Here is a 17,235-nt window from a genome sequence, read left to right on the forward strand (position 1 = left end):
ATAGGTAGCTAGATGCTGTCCTGCAACATGTGAGATTGGTCTTACTAGATTATAATGCAGCTAAAACAAATTCCTATAGCCTAGTGATGTGAAACCATGGTAACAGTGATATAAACAAGCTATTATGCCACCTGTCCTGTAAAAGCAGAACGTACACAGCAGTGTACACTAAGTGTGTAGAAAGTTCTGTTCTCTATAGTTTATGCAAGTGTACATGGACCACATCTAATGGATTCCTGCAACTAGCCATCATTTAATTACTAATAATGTCATCATTAGTAATGCCTGACCACCTGTGGGTACAGAAATAGGTATCACCATATTGGAATATAAGTCTATAAATGTTCATTTCAATGACAGATACATAACCTTATGCAAGTAAATTTACTACACAAAAGCACATGTTCTGGTATTTATTATATGTGTACAAGTATATAACCAAATTCATCATGTTACCTAATAGCTCTTACATATCACATGGTCAAATGGTAGCTCCAAATGGGTCTCCACTGACTGGAGAGTTTCATGATGGAGCATGCCCAGTGTCAGTGTGTGAAAACTTAGTATTCCTTAAATTTACAATTATAATTATAATTTGGGGCTCTTTCCATGAAGGTGGAAATGTTACCAAGAGATAAACAAGAGAGGTGCTTTCTTTATTCTCGAATATAATAGTTGGAGAAATCCTTTCCTCTGCACATGTGAAACATGATTAGTTAAAGCTATTCCCTGTTGATGTTGAGACTCAAATTTATCTTGAGTTTTCTTGATGGCAAGTGATGAGGAAAGCCTAGGTACTGGATACACAATGTGTAAACGTGAGAGAAGTCACGATACAAAGCTACAGAGAGCACAGTCCCTGGTGCCTAGCACTATCTAGTTCTCACATGAGATCAAGAAGCCAGGCTCGTCTATATAGTAGGTTCTATGCCAGCCAGGACTAATTGTGAGACCATGTTCCAAAAGCTACAAACCGTTTTTTAAAAACTTCCTGTGCTGCAGTATAATTTTAATGGTATTACAGGATCTTTGGGTAGCTTCCCCAGACACTTGTTCTTATCATGGTGTCTTAGTTACTTGTGTCTATCAAACTGAATTTATCATATCTATATCTTCCTTTTTTATTCCCCATTAGCATGGTAAATTCATAAAAGCCTCCATGACCCTAGTAGAAGGCATATTGGTAATCTCTTAGCAGTGACCACCTAAAACTCTCTCTTGTTCACATTATTTGTTACCTAATTGTGTGAGTAAGTTTCCAGGGTGTGTGCCTTGTGGATCTACTTGGAATCTCAGAGTAGAACAAATTGATTTCGAGCATTACCTCACCATTACCATTTCATGATAAGGATCTGAAGTTATATCACCCAGTAATAACATTGTAATAAAAGTTTTCCGTTTTCATTGCAAAGAAAAGAACTAAGCTTATTCTTTACTCATAGTCTTCCTGTGTGCTGCCTGACCCCAGCTGTGATCCAGGAGACCCCAGAGGAGAGACTTGGAGAGCAGCACAGATGGACGGGGAGTGTGCACTCCAGGCAGCACATCTTAGTTTTTCAGGCTTTTACTTCACATTTGCAGGTTGCTGTGGAGGGCTGACCTGGAAGTTGCAGACCCCTCATGGATGCCTGCTGCTGTTCCTTTAAGCCTATTGTGTGTGGGTGGGGGGTGGATCTGTGACATACATTTTGAATCCCGTCTTTGCTCTGCGTGTTTGCAGGCAATTTTAAGATCTCTCCAAGTCTCAGATTTCTTGTCCATAGATGAACAAGATTGGGCCCACTCAGGCATTGGAATCACACTTGCTGTCATTCTGGAATGGCATCATTCACATGGCCTCCCAGAGGTCAGAACTTCCCACTGTGACCACAGTGAAGAAATTAAGTCTGCCTTGGATATTCCCACATTGTAATGTGCTAGCTGCCCAGAGACACGTTTGTTTGCTGTGATTTATTTGTCTGTGTTGTCCTTATTATATTTTACAGAAGTATGGAACAGTGATTTGTCTGAGATATCAATGTGTGTGAAGAATAACACGTTAGAAAATATGACAGATCCTGCTAATTTGACTCTCTTGCTTTCAGGGGAAGAGGAGGAGTCACAGCCAGGCCTGTCGCAGTTGGGGTACCACGTGGGACACCGACTCCTCGAGGAGTCCTTTCCACCCGAGGGCCAGTGAGCCGGGGAAGAGGACTTCTCACTCCCAGAGCAAGAGGTGTCCCCCCAACTGGATACAGACCTCCACCGCCACCCCCAACACAGGAGACCTATGGAGAGTATGTAAGTAAAGGTGGCAGCCTTGGTGATCAAAGTGATCCAGTTCAGATATTGTGTCATGGTCATGTTCTCTGGTTCCCCTCCTCAGCTTAGCAAATAGTTAGTGAACGTGAAAGTCGCTTAGCATAGAAATTCAAAAGTATATGCTCCATTTTGCCAGGCAGCTTGAAACTAAGGCAGAATTCATCTGTGGGGAATGCAAGACAGGGTAGAGGAGATTGCTGATAAGCTCTTCCATGAGTTGACTAGAGCATTCTTTCATATGCTATTTCAGGTTACCTCTGACTAAGTCAGTCACTTGAAAAGTGATTGCCTAAGTATACCAAAATAGTGTCACCTTTATATGTGTCACTTTAGTTTAATCTGTTTAGTAAAGTATAGATTTGTAGTGGAAGTTCTTTTCAGTCAACAAAATTAAAATTCTACATTTTTGCATCAGTTAGTTTTCCTTCAATTCATTAATTCTCAGATAGTGTTTGTAGTTAAGGTAAGAGGAGGAAATACAACTGTAGAAGTCGGACAGAAGGGAAGGACCTAATTTAGAACACCAACCCTTGGGATTCTTGGTATAGCTTCCTGGCTTATCACAGATGGAGAAAATGAGAAGTCAGTAGATGGATGTTTCCAGCCAGTGACTGTGGGTACTGAGGGGGCCACAGACAGTTGTCAGAGGCAGTAGTGACAGGGATAAGATACCAGCACTAATGGCTCTTACTCTCCTGCTTTATGGAGATACTGAGCACCTCTTTGCACAGTTTCTAGAAGGTTACAGTTACCCCAGAGTCACTAAAATCCTCTTTCGTTTCATCTGTAGCTGTTTGGACTTGCACATGCTGAACTTCACTGCAATGCCATGAATGCTGTCGTCTTCTGCTTCTAGACCAGGCTCATGCCTTGGGTTTGGCCCACACTACTCTTGCCATATCATCTGTCTCCATTTTCTGCTTCTGTGTCGGTCAGCTATTGCTGTAGGAACTCCTGGGGGCAGTTCCCGAGCTGCTGAGCTCTTGAGCATTACAGCTATTGTTACCATACTTTTCCCACCTACACTAAACGTGGTAGGACCGGCATGGGCAGTGTTTGTTTGGCTCCTCTGACTTAGCAGAGAGTCCTGTGATTTATACTCAACAATGCCATCATCCCATAGCGGAGTCTCTGTTCCACTGTGCCGTTGTGGAAGGATGTGGCCCTTTTCTCTTTCCTCATCCCTTAAAATAGCTTGTTTTCCCGTTTCGTTATGTTCTTGTGAAACTGACAGTGATGGCCGTGCCTGGAGTTCTTCCACAGATGCTGACTCTTCCTAAAGGAGTAGGGACAACAAAGAGAAGGAGTGCTCTTGAAGCCCTTGTAGGTACATGCCACGAGTCACTTTATTCCCCCCGGCTAACCTTGGCTGCTCTTAGTCCAACGCAGCTGAATCATGGTCTCGAAATTGCTAGGCGGGGGTTGTGGGAAATTGGATCATGGAATTTGTTGTATGAATCCTGATGGTTTTATAATAAAAACCTGGAGCCAGATAATCAGGGTGAAAGCTGAAAGATCAGAGAAGTAGAACAAGCCACAACCAACACCTCTTACCTCACCCAGCTCCTCAGCCTGAAAGAGCCAGTTCCTGTCTCCTCATGCCTTATATTCCTTTCTCTGCCCAGCCATATCACTCCTGTCTCAACCTTCCTAGTGCTGGCATTAAAGGTATGTGATCCCAAGTGCTGGAGTTAATGATGTGTGCCACCACTGCCTGACTCTTTTCTCTTTAGACTGTATTAATCTCGTGTAGCCCAGTGTGGCCTTGAACTCACAGAAATACAGAGGGATCTCTGAGTCTGCCTTTTGAGTGTAAGGGTTAAAGGTGTGTGCCATGACTGCCTGACCTCTATGGTTAACTCTGTGGCTGGCTCTGTCCTCTGATCTTCAGGCAAACTTTATTTCTTAGTTTACAAATATATCACCACAGGAATTCATTTCATCATCCATTTGGAATGAGTTAGGCAAGTTAACATTTGCTGGTTTCATACCTACATGTTTAGAAAGTTACTGTCACTTTTCCATCTCCTCATTTATCTTACAGTCAATAAGGACTGCTTGAGAGCCTTCTGTGTGAGCCACATCCACATTCTCTGTCTCAGTGTGTGTATGCTGACGAGCCTAAAAATTAGTTGAATAAATTCAGTTCTTGCCCAGTGGAGGAAAATAAAAACAAATGGATCCTTATTTTTGGTTCAAATGCAAGGGGTGGGGCGGGGGAAGGGGTGTTGGTTGCCTGTAGCTCTGAATTTTGTTCAATTTTTGATAATGAGAAAATAATCGAGCCAATCAAATTAGTGAATTGACAGATAAATATTGTGCAGAATGAATTTACTCTGTTGGGTCTCAACTGCCATGGCAGTCCTGCAAAATATTCCTTGATTCATTTTCAGGAGCAAAGATTGGAGCATTCTGAAGGAAAAAGAATACTTCATTATTTATTGTGTCCCACACTCACACCTGGCTCTCTCCAAGGCTCTTAAAGCTGTGATTTGCACATGGGGCCAGTGCTGTTTGGACTATACCCACACCCTAGCGTTGCGTTCAGCTTACTGATGGCCACTTTCCATATTGTTTCATTTGCCGGGAAGGCATCAACTCCAACTCTGTGTATGCAGGCTTTCCAGGCCACTGTAGGAGTAATAGCAGGACGCAGGAAACAGAACACCGTCATAGGTACACACCTTCCCCAAGCGACTCCTACTGTGAAGAGTTCAGACTACAAATGTGATCACTTAATTTCACATCTGTTAGTCATTGAAATACCTTTTCAGATTAATAGCCAAGCTGAAGGATTTTCCCCACTTAGCCTAGCTTTTTGTAATCCCTTGACACAGTTAATGTAAAAAGGCTCGGCAGCGGCTGTATACTGTAACTCGGACATCACTGTTGGCTGGTGCAGGAAGGAGAGAAGGCCTCCTCCCCTCTCTTCTCGTAGCTCGCCATTAGCAGCTTCTCAACTGTTCGCTCTTAACCGCATCCAGCTGCTCTCTTGACGCAACTGAAAATATCCCTCTTCAAGTCACAGGAATACAGTTTGGTAGTCTCTGGCATGTGTCTAGACATCTTAACAGTTTGAAATCCTGATGGCTAGTCAGTGTTTAGCGTTCATCATTGCATGTGCAAGGTGTATTACAAAAAAACAAAAACAAAAAAAAAAAAAAAGAAAAAAGAAAAGAAAGAAACTGCCCCTATTCTTCATCATTTTCTTTCTTTCTTTCTTTCTTTCTTTCTTTCTTTCTTTCTTTCTTTCTTTCTTTCTTTTTCTTTCTTTCTTTCAATAGGATAGGCATACTACAAAATACTGAATTTCAGATCTGAGGGCCTTGAATAATACAAAAAGTAGTTGTTCATCTCAGAGCAAGTAGAAAGACTTGTCTTCTTGGCACAGCCGAACTGTTTGTTCCCTTGAAGTGGAGTAGCCATAGACCAGATTCTAAACTCTGAGGGAAGGGGCTTCCCCCCTCTCTACTCACTTTCTCATTTCCAGCCCCTGGTGGTGCCATGTCCGGCTGACACCGGCCTATACCTTAGTCAGTGCCTACTAAATGGATGGGCGTGGTAGGATGCCTGTGTTGAAGAAGGCCAAGTTTTAGAAAGTTGCCAATGGCAGCATCCTGCTGTGTCTCAGGAATTTGCATTGAGCTGTGCAGTACAAGCATCTGTATTTACCTGCCTCAGAGATCACTAGCTTTCATGAAGAGAAACCCTGTCCTCGTTAGTTTTTCTTTAGCCATTGGCAGTTTCTGGCACACTGTTTAAGAATTTCCTGGCTAAACAGCCCTACTGAACAAGGTAACGTTCCTTTATGGAGGTTACCACTGACTTGATTAAATGCAGCTTCCATTCCTTTCTATTCGGTTCTTACCTATTTTATGACACCCTAAGTTGGTAAATGAAAATGGAGAACTACTAGGAAGAATGGATGGTGATAAGGATGAAAACAAACCAATAACTTAAAATAAGTAAATAAAAAAACAGCCTTTTCACTGTTTAAGGACATCAGACTATTCCTATCTCTGAGAAGTGTCCTTCTACAATTCAGAAATATAAATTCTAAAGGTGTCCTTAGGGCTGGAGACTTAGCTTCTTTGCATAGCATGCATGCTGCCTTGGATTTGATTCCTGGCACTACAATGAATAAGAATGTTAAAAGTCCTTAACAAATATTCAGTGACAAAAATTTTATTTCCATCACCTTGTTTGATTATATTTAACCAGCCCTGTTTACTTTTTAAAAATCGATTTAATACTTACTGTTTGAAGTGATTATTTCTAGAGTAAATATGGGGGCAGAGTATCATACAGTTGCTTATTTAAACCAAGCCCAGAGGAAGCATCCTGTTGTATGTGTATTTGTTTGTTTTAAATCCTGGCATGCTTGATGCTTTGTTGAGAAGCCTGTCTGCATGCTTGAGACAGTCCATCTTCTTCTTCTTCATAGTATCCTAAAATAGAAAAGCATTCTCATACATAAGAAAGGCATAAGAAAGACACAATTAATGGGCGTGTTATCATTGGTTTTGCTATCTAATGAACTCAATTGAGGAATATGGAATGCTGAGGATGTATAGGACTGTCCTGTTGAAAGTGGATGGATTTTTCCCTCGGTGAGTGGGGAATTGCATCCTCTGGTAATGCCTCCGAGTCCAGTGCTTTCATCAATAGTTTCAATCACAAAGGATTCTTTGACTCAGTCAACCAGAAGAATGTTTGCTGGATGTATATGTGACTGGGATTACCATTCCTGAGAGCCTGGGTGACACATGCAAGAGCCATGGGTAGGGCTGGCTAGCTATGGTCAACCCAAAGCCTCCCCTTGATTAGACTTTTCTTTAACAAATAATCCAGGAAAGCAAAGTAATTCACTATCTCTATTTTTTTTCCCAAACTGCAGAAAACAGATGATGGATGTGTTTTTAATCATCGAGGGCTTTGCATCAGGGTCTTGCTCTCTACTTTAGGGTTGCAAAATTAGCCATAATTACAGTAGCCCCACATCTCTTTTTCTGGAGAACAAGAAGTTCCTTTCTCCCAGTGACACCAACTTATTTCGTATACCCATACCCAAATAATTATGTAACTGAGAATTTAATTTATGTATCCTATGGTGTGGTGGTTCCCAGCCTGTAGGTTGTGACCCTTTGGGGGTTGCATTTCGGATATCCTGCATGTCAGATATATACATGATAATTCATAACAGTAGCAAAATTACAGTTATGAAATAGCAACGAAATAGTTTTAGGGTTGGGGGTCACCACAACGTGAGGAGCTGTATTCAAGGGGCACCGTGTTAGGGTGGTTGAGAACCACTGCATTCTTACTTAGAGTTTCTTCCAGAACAGTGGGCTCCCAAGTTCATGTTTCAATTGCTGTGTACCCTCGGCCACTTAGCATTTCACTCCCTCTGCTCTTTCTTGGGTTTGTTTTCCTTAGACTGTGAGTTCCTTTCTTCCCTTGATTTTATCTCCATTTGCAGGAGTCTTTCACGGGGCCTGACAGTTGTAGATGTCACCTAAGGGTATAGGAGGTGGCTACCTTGGCCATTACTATGTTGTCAAGTTGTGGCCATGTATTCACATATTTAACCACCTTCCTAATGAAGTAAAATTGGGTATCTTAAGCCAGTTTTAGCCAACATTAGATGGTTCACAGGGTGAGCTAAGAAATATTGAATACTAGTGCCATTTAATGAGGAATCTGTTATTCCAAGAGGGTAAGGGGCTTTTCACTGTCCTTTGGGATGCACATCTGTTTTGGTCTTATCTGTGTTATTTAGCCTTTCTGGGAATGAGGTGCTTCTCAGTCTGCAGATGCTGATGATGAACTGTAGCTGGCAGATCTGCAGCCAGTCTGCATGTGTATAGCTTGGCCCAGCTTGAGGATTCCATAATAGAGCATTTTCCATTAAACCTAACTTCTTCTAACAAGTCAAGAATAAGAAACTAATGTCATCAAGTAGAAATTCTGATTTTGAAGAGAAAGTGACAGAATATAAAAAATAAATGTTTTAGTGATGGTAGAAGCAACTAAAACTGAGTGGCTTGGGTGTTCGGAGCATTCAAATAGTTTTGAAAAAATTGTTTAGTTTGTGTGTGTCCGTGTACAGTTGTGTGTGTCAGCAGGTCAGAGGACAGTTTTCAGGAATCGGTTCTCTCCTTGCACTGTGTGGATCCAAGCTTAGGTTGTCAAGCTTGGCAGTGAGTGCCTTTCTCACAGCCATCTTGCTGTCCCCAGAAATGGCTTTCAAAAGTCAAATTAACTGAAAATATGCACTTGCTCTCCTTCATGATGCATAAACTTAAGTTGTCTTTGAAAGGCTATCATATTATTCTTATTCTCTGACTTATTTAATTATGATTGATTGAGCTTTGACACCTAGGTAGTATCTCCTGCTGTCTTAATAAAGTACCATCACTCCATGTGTAACGCTGAGCTGAGACATGAATCTCCTGCCTCAGCTTGGGGGACATTCTGACTGTAGCCCTACAAGTTGGTAAGAATAATGAAGGCCTTTCCTTCAGCAGGTCTTGGGTGTGTTTCTATTATCCAGCCCTAGCGTGCTTATTAAACAGAGTAGGAGACTGTCCTGAAATTGCCTTGTATGGTGTCGGCTTGCCTACTTGGTAAATGCCAAGGGGAGGTTGTGCTCTATAAAGAGACAGCGAAGGCTCCTAACCCCTGTACCTTCCTTTCAGATCCCCCGGAGTTAGCACACAGGCATCTGAGTGCTCCACAGGGATTTGAGAGAGCAGTGAGCATGCTGTTGTTAGTTTCACCTGCACGATTGTGTGTGCAACTCAGAGAGCACTTCTGCCTGTGCCTTGTCTGGAAAGGGAGGACAGTGCTCGCCAAGCCTTAGATCAGTACCCAGCCAAGGCCACAATGACTACCAAGAGGGAATGAGCTAGGATTGGGGTCCAATTCTCTGGTGCCTGAACTAAAGCTTTTGCTTCCATTATTCTCACTTACATAATGCTATAGGCTGGAAGAAATTAAAAAAAAAAAAAAAAAAAAAAAAAAAGAGCAAAAGACTACAAAAACAGGGCTAGAGGCAAAATCGTCACGTGTCCATTGAAGCGTAAATGGCTGTGCACCTTTTGTCCTAGCAGCTGCCCTCTGGCCCGCTCACTTGCTAGAGATGATACTGATCTTGTGTAAAGTCATCTTTGGCTCTGGGGGGCAGGAAGACTTCTTTACTCGTTTGTTGTATTTAGATGAATGGGTTGGTGGTACCTGAAGTTACTTCATTTGTGAATGACCACAGTACCGTAGAGCAGTACGCCCTTGTCACTGATTCAGATTAGTGAATCATTGTGCTCTGAGCTGCTTTGAATAAGAGAAAAGGCGGCCGCCATTTACTTGGTGACGGTGAAGCTTGGCGTATTAGGTAAGCCTTGCCTCGCCACTTCGGGGAGTATTTCCTCACAGGATGTCAGCTGTGGCTCAAACCTATTTGAAGAGTCGGGGATGCTTTTGAGTAGAAACAGAGGCCCAGACCCCAGGTTCTTTTAGCAGACACTCCACTTGCCCTGTTCTCTTGCTGTATAGCCCATTAAGGCTGTTCTAGATGGAAGCCAATTTGAAGAAAAATGATATTCTCACCTGTCACTTGGGAGCACTTTACCACTTCCTCCATTGTGCAAATTCTCTTTTGAAATCCCACTGCAGGAACATCAGGGAGGCCATTAGGGAAAGCCAGGCATGTGTTTGAAGGTTACTGTCACTCCTTGGCATAGTTTCTGTGTGCAGAGTCAAAAAGGAAGAATGCTCTCATTCAGGCTTACCTGGCGGCTTTGAGTTTTTGTTGTTGTTTTATTTTGTTGTCGATGTTTTTGTTTCATTGTTTGTTTGCTTGTTTGTGAGACAGGGTCTTACTATGTAGACCAGGCTGGCCTTGAACTCAGAGATCTGCTCTTCTCTGCCTCCTGAATGCCTGGATTGAAGGAGTATGCCAACACCCGTGGCTTTACCTGCAGTTTTGATCCTGACAGATTTTTAGAATCTTGTGCGGAAGAGGGCTTTGCTGGCAGCTCAATTCCCCAGTACAGCCACTGCTGACGTAATGTTGACGTGATGTTGATCCCTAACTGCTTCAATTAAGTGAACATTTTAATTAAAACAGTGCAGATTTCAATAAGATTATTTATGAAAATACATTTTTAAAACCATGATTTAAAAAGTCCAGGGACACCTTTATTTAGACAAAAAGCACAAATGTTCTATAATTTCTTAAATTTACTATACCAGAAATAAGAGTGAAGAGCAACAATATGCAGTTTGCTTGAAATATCTGTCAGGAGCCTCACAAGGTAATCCTTTTCCTAAACTGCTTGAGTGGCTGACTTATTTTAGGAATGGAAAATTATATAAAATAATTCCACACGTTAAACATATGAGTCTAGGCAAGATGGGTAGGGCAGACAGCTTTTCTTTTATCTCCTTCATAGCTGCTTTCAGTTGCGACCAACCCTTCTTTCTGTTAGTGTCAGATTGGCCGGCAGAGTGCCTGGTGTCCTCCGGCAGGTACTTATCCCCATCTTCATGTGCTTACAACCCTGCTTCCTTTGGGTGCTCAGTCTCTTGTGTAGACGTATTATTGATGGTAGATACTGTGGCCCCTTTTTATCATCAGGGCTCAGTGTTTAGGAAAGACTCGGTGTTTGATTTCTTGATACAGAGACAGAACACAGTTGACTTTCCGGATAACAATATTCATAACTAACTTGTGTGCAAAGAATAGAGAGAGAGGACCAAAGACAGGAGGTTTCTAGAGGAAGTAGCATTACCCTCAAGAAGGGAACTGGTAGCACTGAGATGGGGTAGCCTGAGGTAGCCGCAAGGGATTTCCCTGGAAACTCCCAAACACAGAGAGGGGCGTGCACCACAGACTAGTAGGAGTTTGGTGGCAGTGTGTCACTGTTGAGGTTTGTCACCATCTTTATCCTCATAGAAGAGTTTTTATGCTATGTAGTTTATTTTTAGATCGAGTGTCAGGTACACAACAGGATGTAGGCAAAAGATACTTCAGAGCTATTGCACTTGAATGTGAATATTTTAAAAAAATAAAATTTAACTACATCCCCAATCTGGCGATAGCTCATGAAAGGCTCAGGAGTAGACAGGGTGGCAAAGCAGGAAACCCAGCTAGCTGGATTCACACCTCCTGCCTCAGTCCCTCATCTACAAATAGAAATAGTAGCATTTAACACCTGGGGACGCTGTGAAGATTAGTTAGGTTGTCATGTGGAAAAGACTCAGGGTTGTGTCTGCCCCTTAAGATGCAACACCTAGGTACTTCTGTTGTTATTGACTCAGAAGTCCAGTTACGTTTACCAGTGGAGCCTCATCTTTCAGGAAGAACACCAATACAAGTCATACCAACCAGTGACAAACAGGGAAAAAATGGTTTCAGGTTTAGCTGGGATTCAGCATGGCAGGTGTGCGCTTCACTGCTGTGGGAGTACAAATCTGTGCATGTACTTTGGAAAAAGTTTCTACACTGGTTACAGCACTGTCCTGCTCCCCTCCGGGACCTCATGGTAAGTCTGAGTGGCTCCCGGAAGCAATACACAAGGGACTACACCAGGAAGCTCAGTGGGAGACCCACAGGCAAAAACAATATGAAGCCGGCCGGTGGTGGTGCACACCTTCAATCCCAGCACTCGGAGGCAGAGGCAGGTGGATCTCTGTGAGTTCAAGGCCAGCCTGGTCTACAAAGCGAGTTCCAGGAAAGGCGCAAAACTACACAGAGAAACCCTGTCTCGAAAAACAAAAAACAAAACAAAACAACAACAACAACAAAAAAAAAATCTGAAGATTGCCCACCCAGGTAGAATAGCTAAACAACCTTTAGCCAGATCATACAGAACAGTATTTTAAAGCCGTGGGGGAGAAACCAGTCATTGCTATGTACAGCAGTGTGAATGAATCCCACAAACATAAGACTGAATGAAAGAAACATGGCCCCAAATAGTAGCTATTCTGACTCTATTTGCATAAAACTCAGAACCAGCTAAAACTCTCAGGTTGTGTTGAAAATCGTGATAGTGGTTTGGGGAACGGATAGCAATTGCAAAACGACATGAAGGTTGTTCTAGGAACTGTAGGTGTTCCATTTCTTGATCTAGGTGTTCTTCCCTCCTGAGCCTCCACAATGCCAGTCTCTAAGCTGAGTACTTAGGATTTTTGTTTTATGACTCACTTTGCTCTTGAATACAAAGTTCAAAGATTTTATCATCTTGTGAATTAAGAGAATCTAACAGATAGACCTAATATTGCCATCTGAAGCAGAACAGCCTATCGTCCTTCAATCTGTAGGACTCGGTAGTGATCTGAGAGATTCTCAGTGATCAGGGTGTAGGACTGGGTAGTGTCTGAGGGGTTCTCAGTGATCAATCTGTAGGACTGGGTAGTGTCTGAGGGGCTCTCAGTGATCAATCTGTAGGACTGGGTAGTGATCTGAGAGATTCTCAGTGATCAATCTGTAGGAATGGGTAGTGATCTGAGGGGTTCTCAGTGATCAATCTATAGGACTGGGTAGTGATCTGAGGGGTTTTCAGTGATCAAGGTGTAGGACTGGGTAGTGATCTGAGGGGTTCTCAGTGACCAGTCTGTAGGGCTGGGTAGTGATCTGAGAGATTCTCAGTGATCAAGGTGTAGGACTGGGTAGTGTCTGAGTTGTTCTCAGTGATCAGTCTGTAGGACTGGGTAGTGATCTGAGGGGTTCTCAGTGATCAATCTGTAGGACTGGGTAGTAATCTGAGGGGTTCTCAGTGAGCTCTGAAAACTACCCTAGGAAAATTCTAACAACTGTGAGCTGGGTGCTTACAGCTCAGCCCCCGTGTTGGTGGCCCAGCAGCCCTTTCCCTGTCTCTGTAGTACTCACATCACTGGGCATACCTCTTGGCCAGCCATGACTCAGATGAGAGCACACTTGGAAGAATGAGCTGATCCATGAACTCCGTCTCTGGCAGCCATGTATTCATTCCAAAAGTATTCCTTAGATGCTCACTTAGTGCCAGGCACTGGGAGAAGGAATTAAGCTCTTGTTCTTGGGAGGTTGCGGGCACACTGGCAGGCAGAGCCAGAAATAAGTACTGGGTATTAGCAAGACTCTGTTCCCTAGCCATGTTCCTGTAAGTATAAAAGGTGACACAAAAACAGCAAGCAAAGGAGGACAGTTAGACCCATAAAAAGTGAAAAAGCAAAAGAGAAAGAAAGATGTGGGGGAGAAGAGTTAGTTACTCGTTCACCAGCCTAGAGAAAAATGAAAGTCTGGACAGTAGACTTGTACTGTGGCTTATTTTCTCTGGTACTATCCTTTTCTCAGCCAGCACTTCATCCTTTAAATCACAGAATATAATTATCGGTGTGATAATTGTCTCAAAGATGCTCCATGGTGAGTATCAGTCCAGATACACAGGAGCGCAGCTGATTTTATGTCCAGTTGGTACCTTAGGATATCCGGCATCACATTGTCTGGAACCCTGTTTGAGAGAGGCAGCTATAGACATGTGTCAAATCCTATGGAGGGGGTAGCAGAGAGGCTGATGGGATCTTCAAAGAAATCCGAGCTTGGGAGGATCAAAGTTCCAATATGCCATGGTGAAGTGGCTAGTAGCCTTTGAATTAGAGTCCAGAATGTAGTTCTCCCATGGGAGCCAAGACAGTTGCCTTCTTTGATGCAAGAGTCTCAACTTCATGGTGAAAGAGGTGTTTGTTTCTGTTCACTAAGTTTTCCAACAGTTCTAGGCATATCATGTGTGTTCACAATCAGTAGAGAAATGTTAGCATACCCAGCTTAATCGTACATACATGTAACTGCAGTGGAGAGGCTGAGGCAGGAGGATCACAAGCATGAGGGCAGCCTGAGCTATCTAGTGAGACCCTGTTACCAACAGTGAGGCCTTAGCATGATGCCACATTAGTACACACTCAGTGAAATGGTTTCCCCTCTTTCCTGTCATTGGACTATTTCTAGTTTAACATTGAAATTTTTCCTACTTACAGTTTTATCTTTCGCTTGCTTGTAAGATTCCTAGCTTAACTGTCTCACTATTTCTCTGTTCTGTGTTTTAAGTACCTTAGAAAACCCAGCCAATGTACTTCTATTTCTGTTAGGTACAACATGGGTGGGAGACATTCTATTAGTGACTGACATGCATGTCTCTAAAGGCTGTACCGGGATCTGTACAGAGCCACAGTTAATCTTGGCGTTCAGTTCTTTAGTTACGTCATAGCATTTGCAGAGTAGAAATGCAGACCTTGTATCTTGGGCAAGGTGTTCAGAGTTTATCTTCTTCTACAGAAGTCATACTTGGATAGCTTTGATTTTTCTCTGACTCAGTAGTTCGAGAGTTAAAAGGATAGGGCTTTAAATGAAACAGAACCAGCTTTGGGGAAAGTACTGGGCCAAACACTTTCATCTGCTTCTTTTTCTTGGTTAATCTTACACCACCATTGAAAGTAGTGGGAGCTGTGTTTTGATTCCCACTTTGCAGATTACCAAGTTGAGGTTCTGAGAGGTTAGTGAGATCCCCATGGGTATGTACCACACCCAGTGCCACAGGTGAATTCGGAATGTGGCTGTCACATTCCCAAAGCCTGGTCGGAGCAACCTTGTGAGGCTCTTATAGCCGGAAGGTGAGTGGCTCCCCATGACATCCCAGGGTTACATATATCATATTTGATGCAGATCATGTGGGAAGGCTTTTATTGAGGATTAGTAGTATTGCAGCCTGTGTCTTCACTTACAAAACCACTCAGCTCATATGTTCGTTGTCATTAAAGATACTGTTGAAGCTCCATTGCCAAGGATATTTATATATTTCCCCAAGTCCCAGCTAAAACAAATTTTTAAAAGTCTTTATTATTTGTTTTATAAACTCAACATAATCATTGTAAGCCTTAAATTTGCTGAAGCTTTTCACACTGTATCTGTATGGAAACTCCTCACATCGCAAAATGGCCAGTTGTCACCCTAGTTAACATGAAGTATTCATAATATAATTATCTCCTTTGAAAATGATGCCACATTGAAGCAGTATTTTTTTTAATCACTCTTTTAAATTCTCTCAATTTAAAATGGTTTCCCCAGGTTTAAATCTTATGCTTGATTTTACTTGTGACAGAAATAAAACTAGTGGGCCAGCTTGTTTCCTCTGTCCTCGAAGATGGCTTTAACACTGTAATGTTCTGGCTATCTGGACATGTGCCACCGTGGGAGTGGTACAGGAAGCATCTCCACCTGTGTCAGACAGAGCACATGTCCCTTGCTGCAGTCTCTTGTCACCTAGGGGTTCCTTGTCCCAGAGCTGTGTCTAAGCAGAACCCGCAGGTGTATGCCTGATGAAAAAGCAAGCTCTGTGTGCATTTGCCCAGTTTTCAATAACGTCATTCTAGCTTTCAGAAATAGAATAGACTTCCAAAGGTGGTCATTTGCTCAAGGCAGAGAGTAGGAATCTGAGTGCTCGCCAAAAATGGTATAAATGCAATATGAGATCAAGATTTTCAACATTTTAATAAGTCCTGTGCTTGCCCTCTTCTGTAGTGTTGCCTTGACGTGCATTCATCTCAAGGAAACGTTGATTGTATTTCCTGTGAGCTGGTCATGAATTTGTTCTTTTGTTCACTCACTCAACAGATGTTGCTACATTGCTTGCTCTATGGAGATGAGCCCATGCCCTGGTTTGCTCCCTGCTCCCACTGTCTTCTCCATGCACTTAGTTATCACCCCTATGTCACTTCTTGCAGGGCTTCTTCCTTCTCTCTCATGATCTCCCTTTTAGGTCTCTGACCTCTGCACACACATATAAAGATAAACTTATATGCACACTCATATCATTTTAAATCTACCTTTCACGTGTAAGAGAAAATATACAGTATTTGTGTCCTCCTGAATCTGACTTATTTTGCTTAGCATAATGACTAACTGGGAGATAAAAAGGAACCATCTAGGTGATGTAGGGGAGAGCAGTGGGATACCAAAGAGAACAAAGTATAATGATACTTGTGCGTGAAAATGGGGTGGTGCAGAGAAAGGGGGGATCAGGGAGTGGAGAGTAGAGACTGGTCCTAACTCATAGGGACCCGCTAGACTGAAAAGCTTGAAAGGAGTGAAAGAAATAATTATAGATGCCAAATATATGTGAGTTAGCAATTATTATAGTTCAAAAATGATAGTTCTGTTTTCAGGCTAACTTTTGTTATCCAAGAAGGTGCCAGAAGAGAGAACACATGTAGAGGCATCGCCAGTGAGAAGCAGAACTACTTCCTGAGCTACACAGGTGCCCACTTGGTCTGTGTCTGTATGAGCCAGGAAACAGAGAAGTCAGGAAGCACAAGCCTAGGTTTGCAGTTTAGCTAGTACTTCTAGGGGAATGTTTAGATGAAGATGCACTAGAGAGCCAAATGCAGATTCCTGCTTTGTCCAGTTGGAAGATTCCAAAGGATCTGAAAGCTTCGGCAGGTTCTAATGAACCTAATAACGCCAGATAACACCTCAGGCTTCATATCAGAATGCAGAGGGAGGCTGTGAGAGAGAGATTGAGGCCATTACAAACAGATTCTCCAGCTGGACAGTACTACAGCAGGACTAATATAGAAGTGCAAGGATGTCCAGGGAAGACCTGTGCATGCCTCTAGATAGCATGAAGGGACTCCTAAGATACTTCCAGATTAATTCAATAGTTGGCTTAAAATACATTTCTGCCACCCACTTAAGGCATTTCTGGTTATTTGAGAAATAGCTAGAACTGTGAAGAAGCTGAGAAAAGCTCAGGGCGAGGTGAGAGAAACAAACAAGATTGTCTTGTTTTTACCCGGTGTTCTGTCCAGCAGAGCAGTGAGCATCATTGAGTCCTCGTTGTGTGTGGCTGTGCCTGGTCTGAAGGAAGCCTTTAAGACAGCCTCAGTTCATAATAGAATTGAAGT

At 42.7% G+C, this 17,235-nt stretch overlaps 1 protein-coding gene across 3 annotated transcripts in view; it reads left to right on the forward strand.

The window, feature by feature from the left end:
- Positions 1-17,235, forward strand: part of Khdrbs3 (KH RNA binding domain containing, signal transduction associated 3) — a 170,813-nt gene that overhangs the window by 95,967 nt on the left and 57,611 nt on the right. For all 3 annotated transcript variants that reach the window (XR_005089628.1, XM_028875996.2, XM_028875999.2), the window contains exon 6: positions 2,085-2,280. Coding sequence is in view for 2 of the 3 variants with exons in the window: in XM_028875996.2 (XP_028731829.1) it covers positions 2,085-2,280 (196 nt within the window). In the remaining variant the exon portion in view is untranslated. The remainder of the gene's footprint in view (positions 1-2,084; positions 2,281-17,235) is intronic.

Source organism: Peromyscus leucopus, chromosome 20 (genome assembly GCF_004664715.2).
Source record: "Peromyscus leucopus breed LL Stock chromosome 20, UCI_PerLeu_2.1, whole genome shotgun sequence".
NCBI classification, from domain to species: Eukaryota; Metazoa; Chordata; class Mammalia; order Rodentia; family Cricetidae; genus Peromyscus; species Peromyscus leucopus.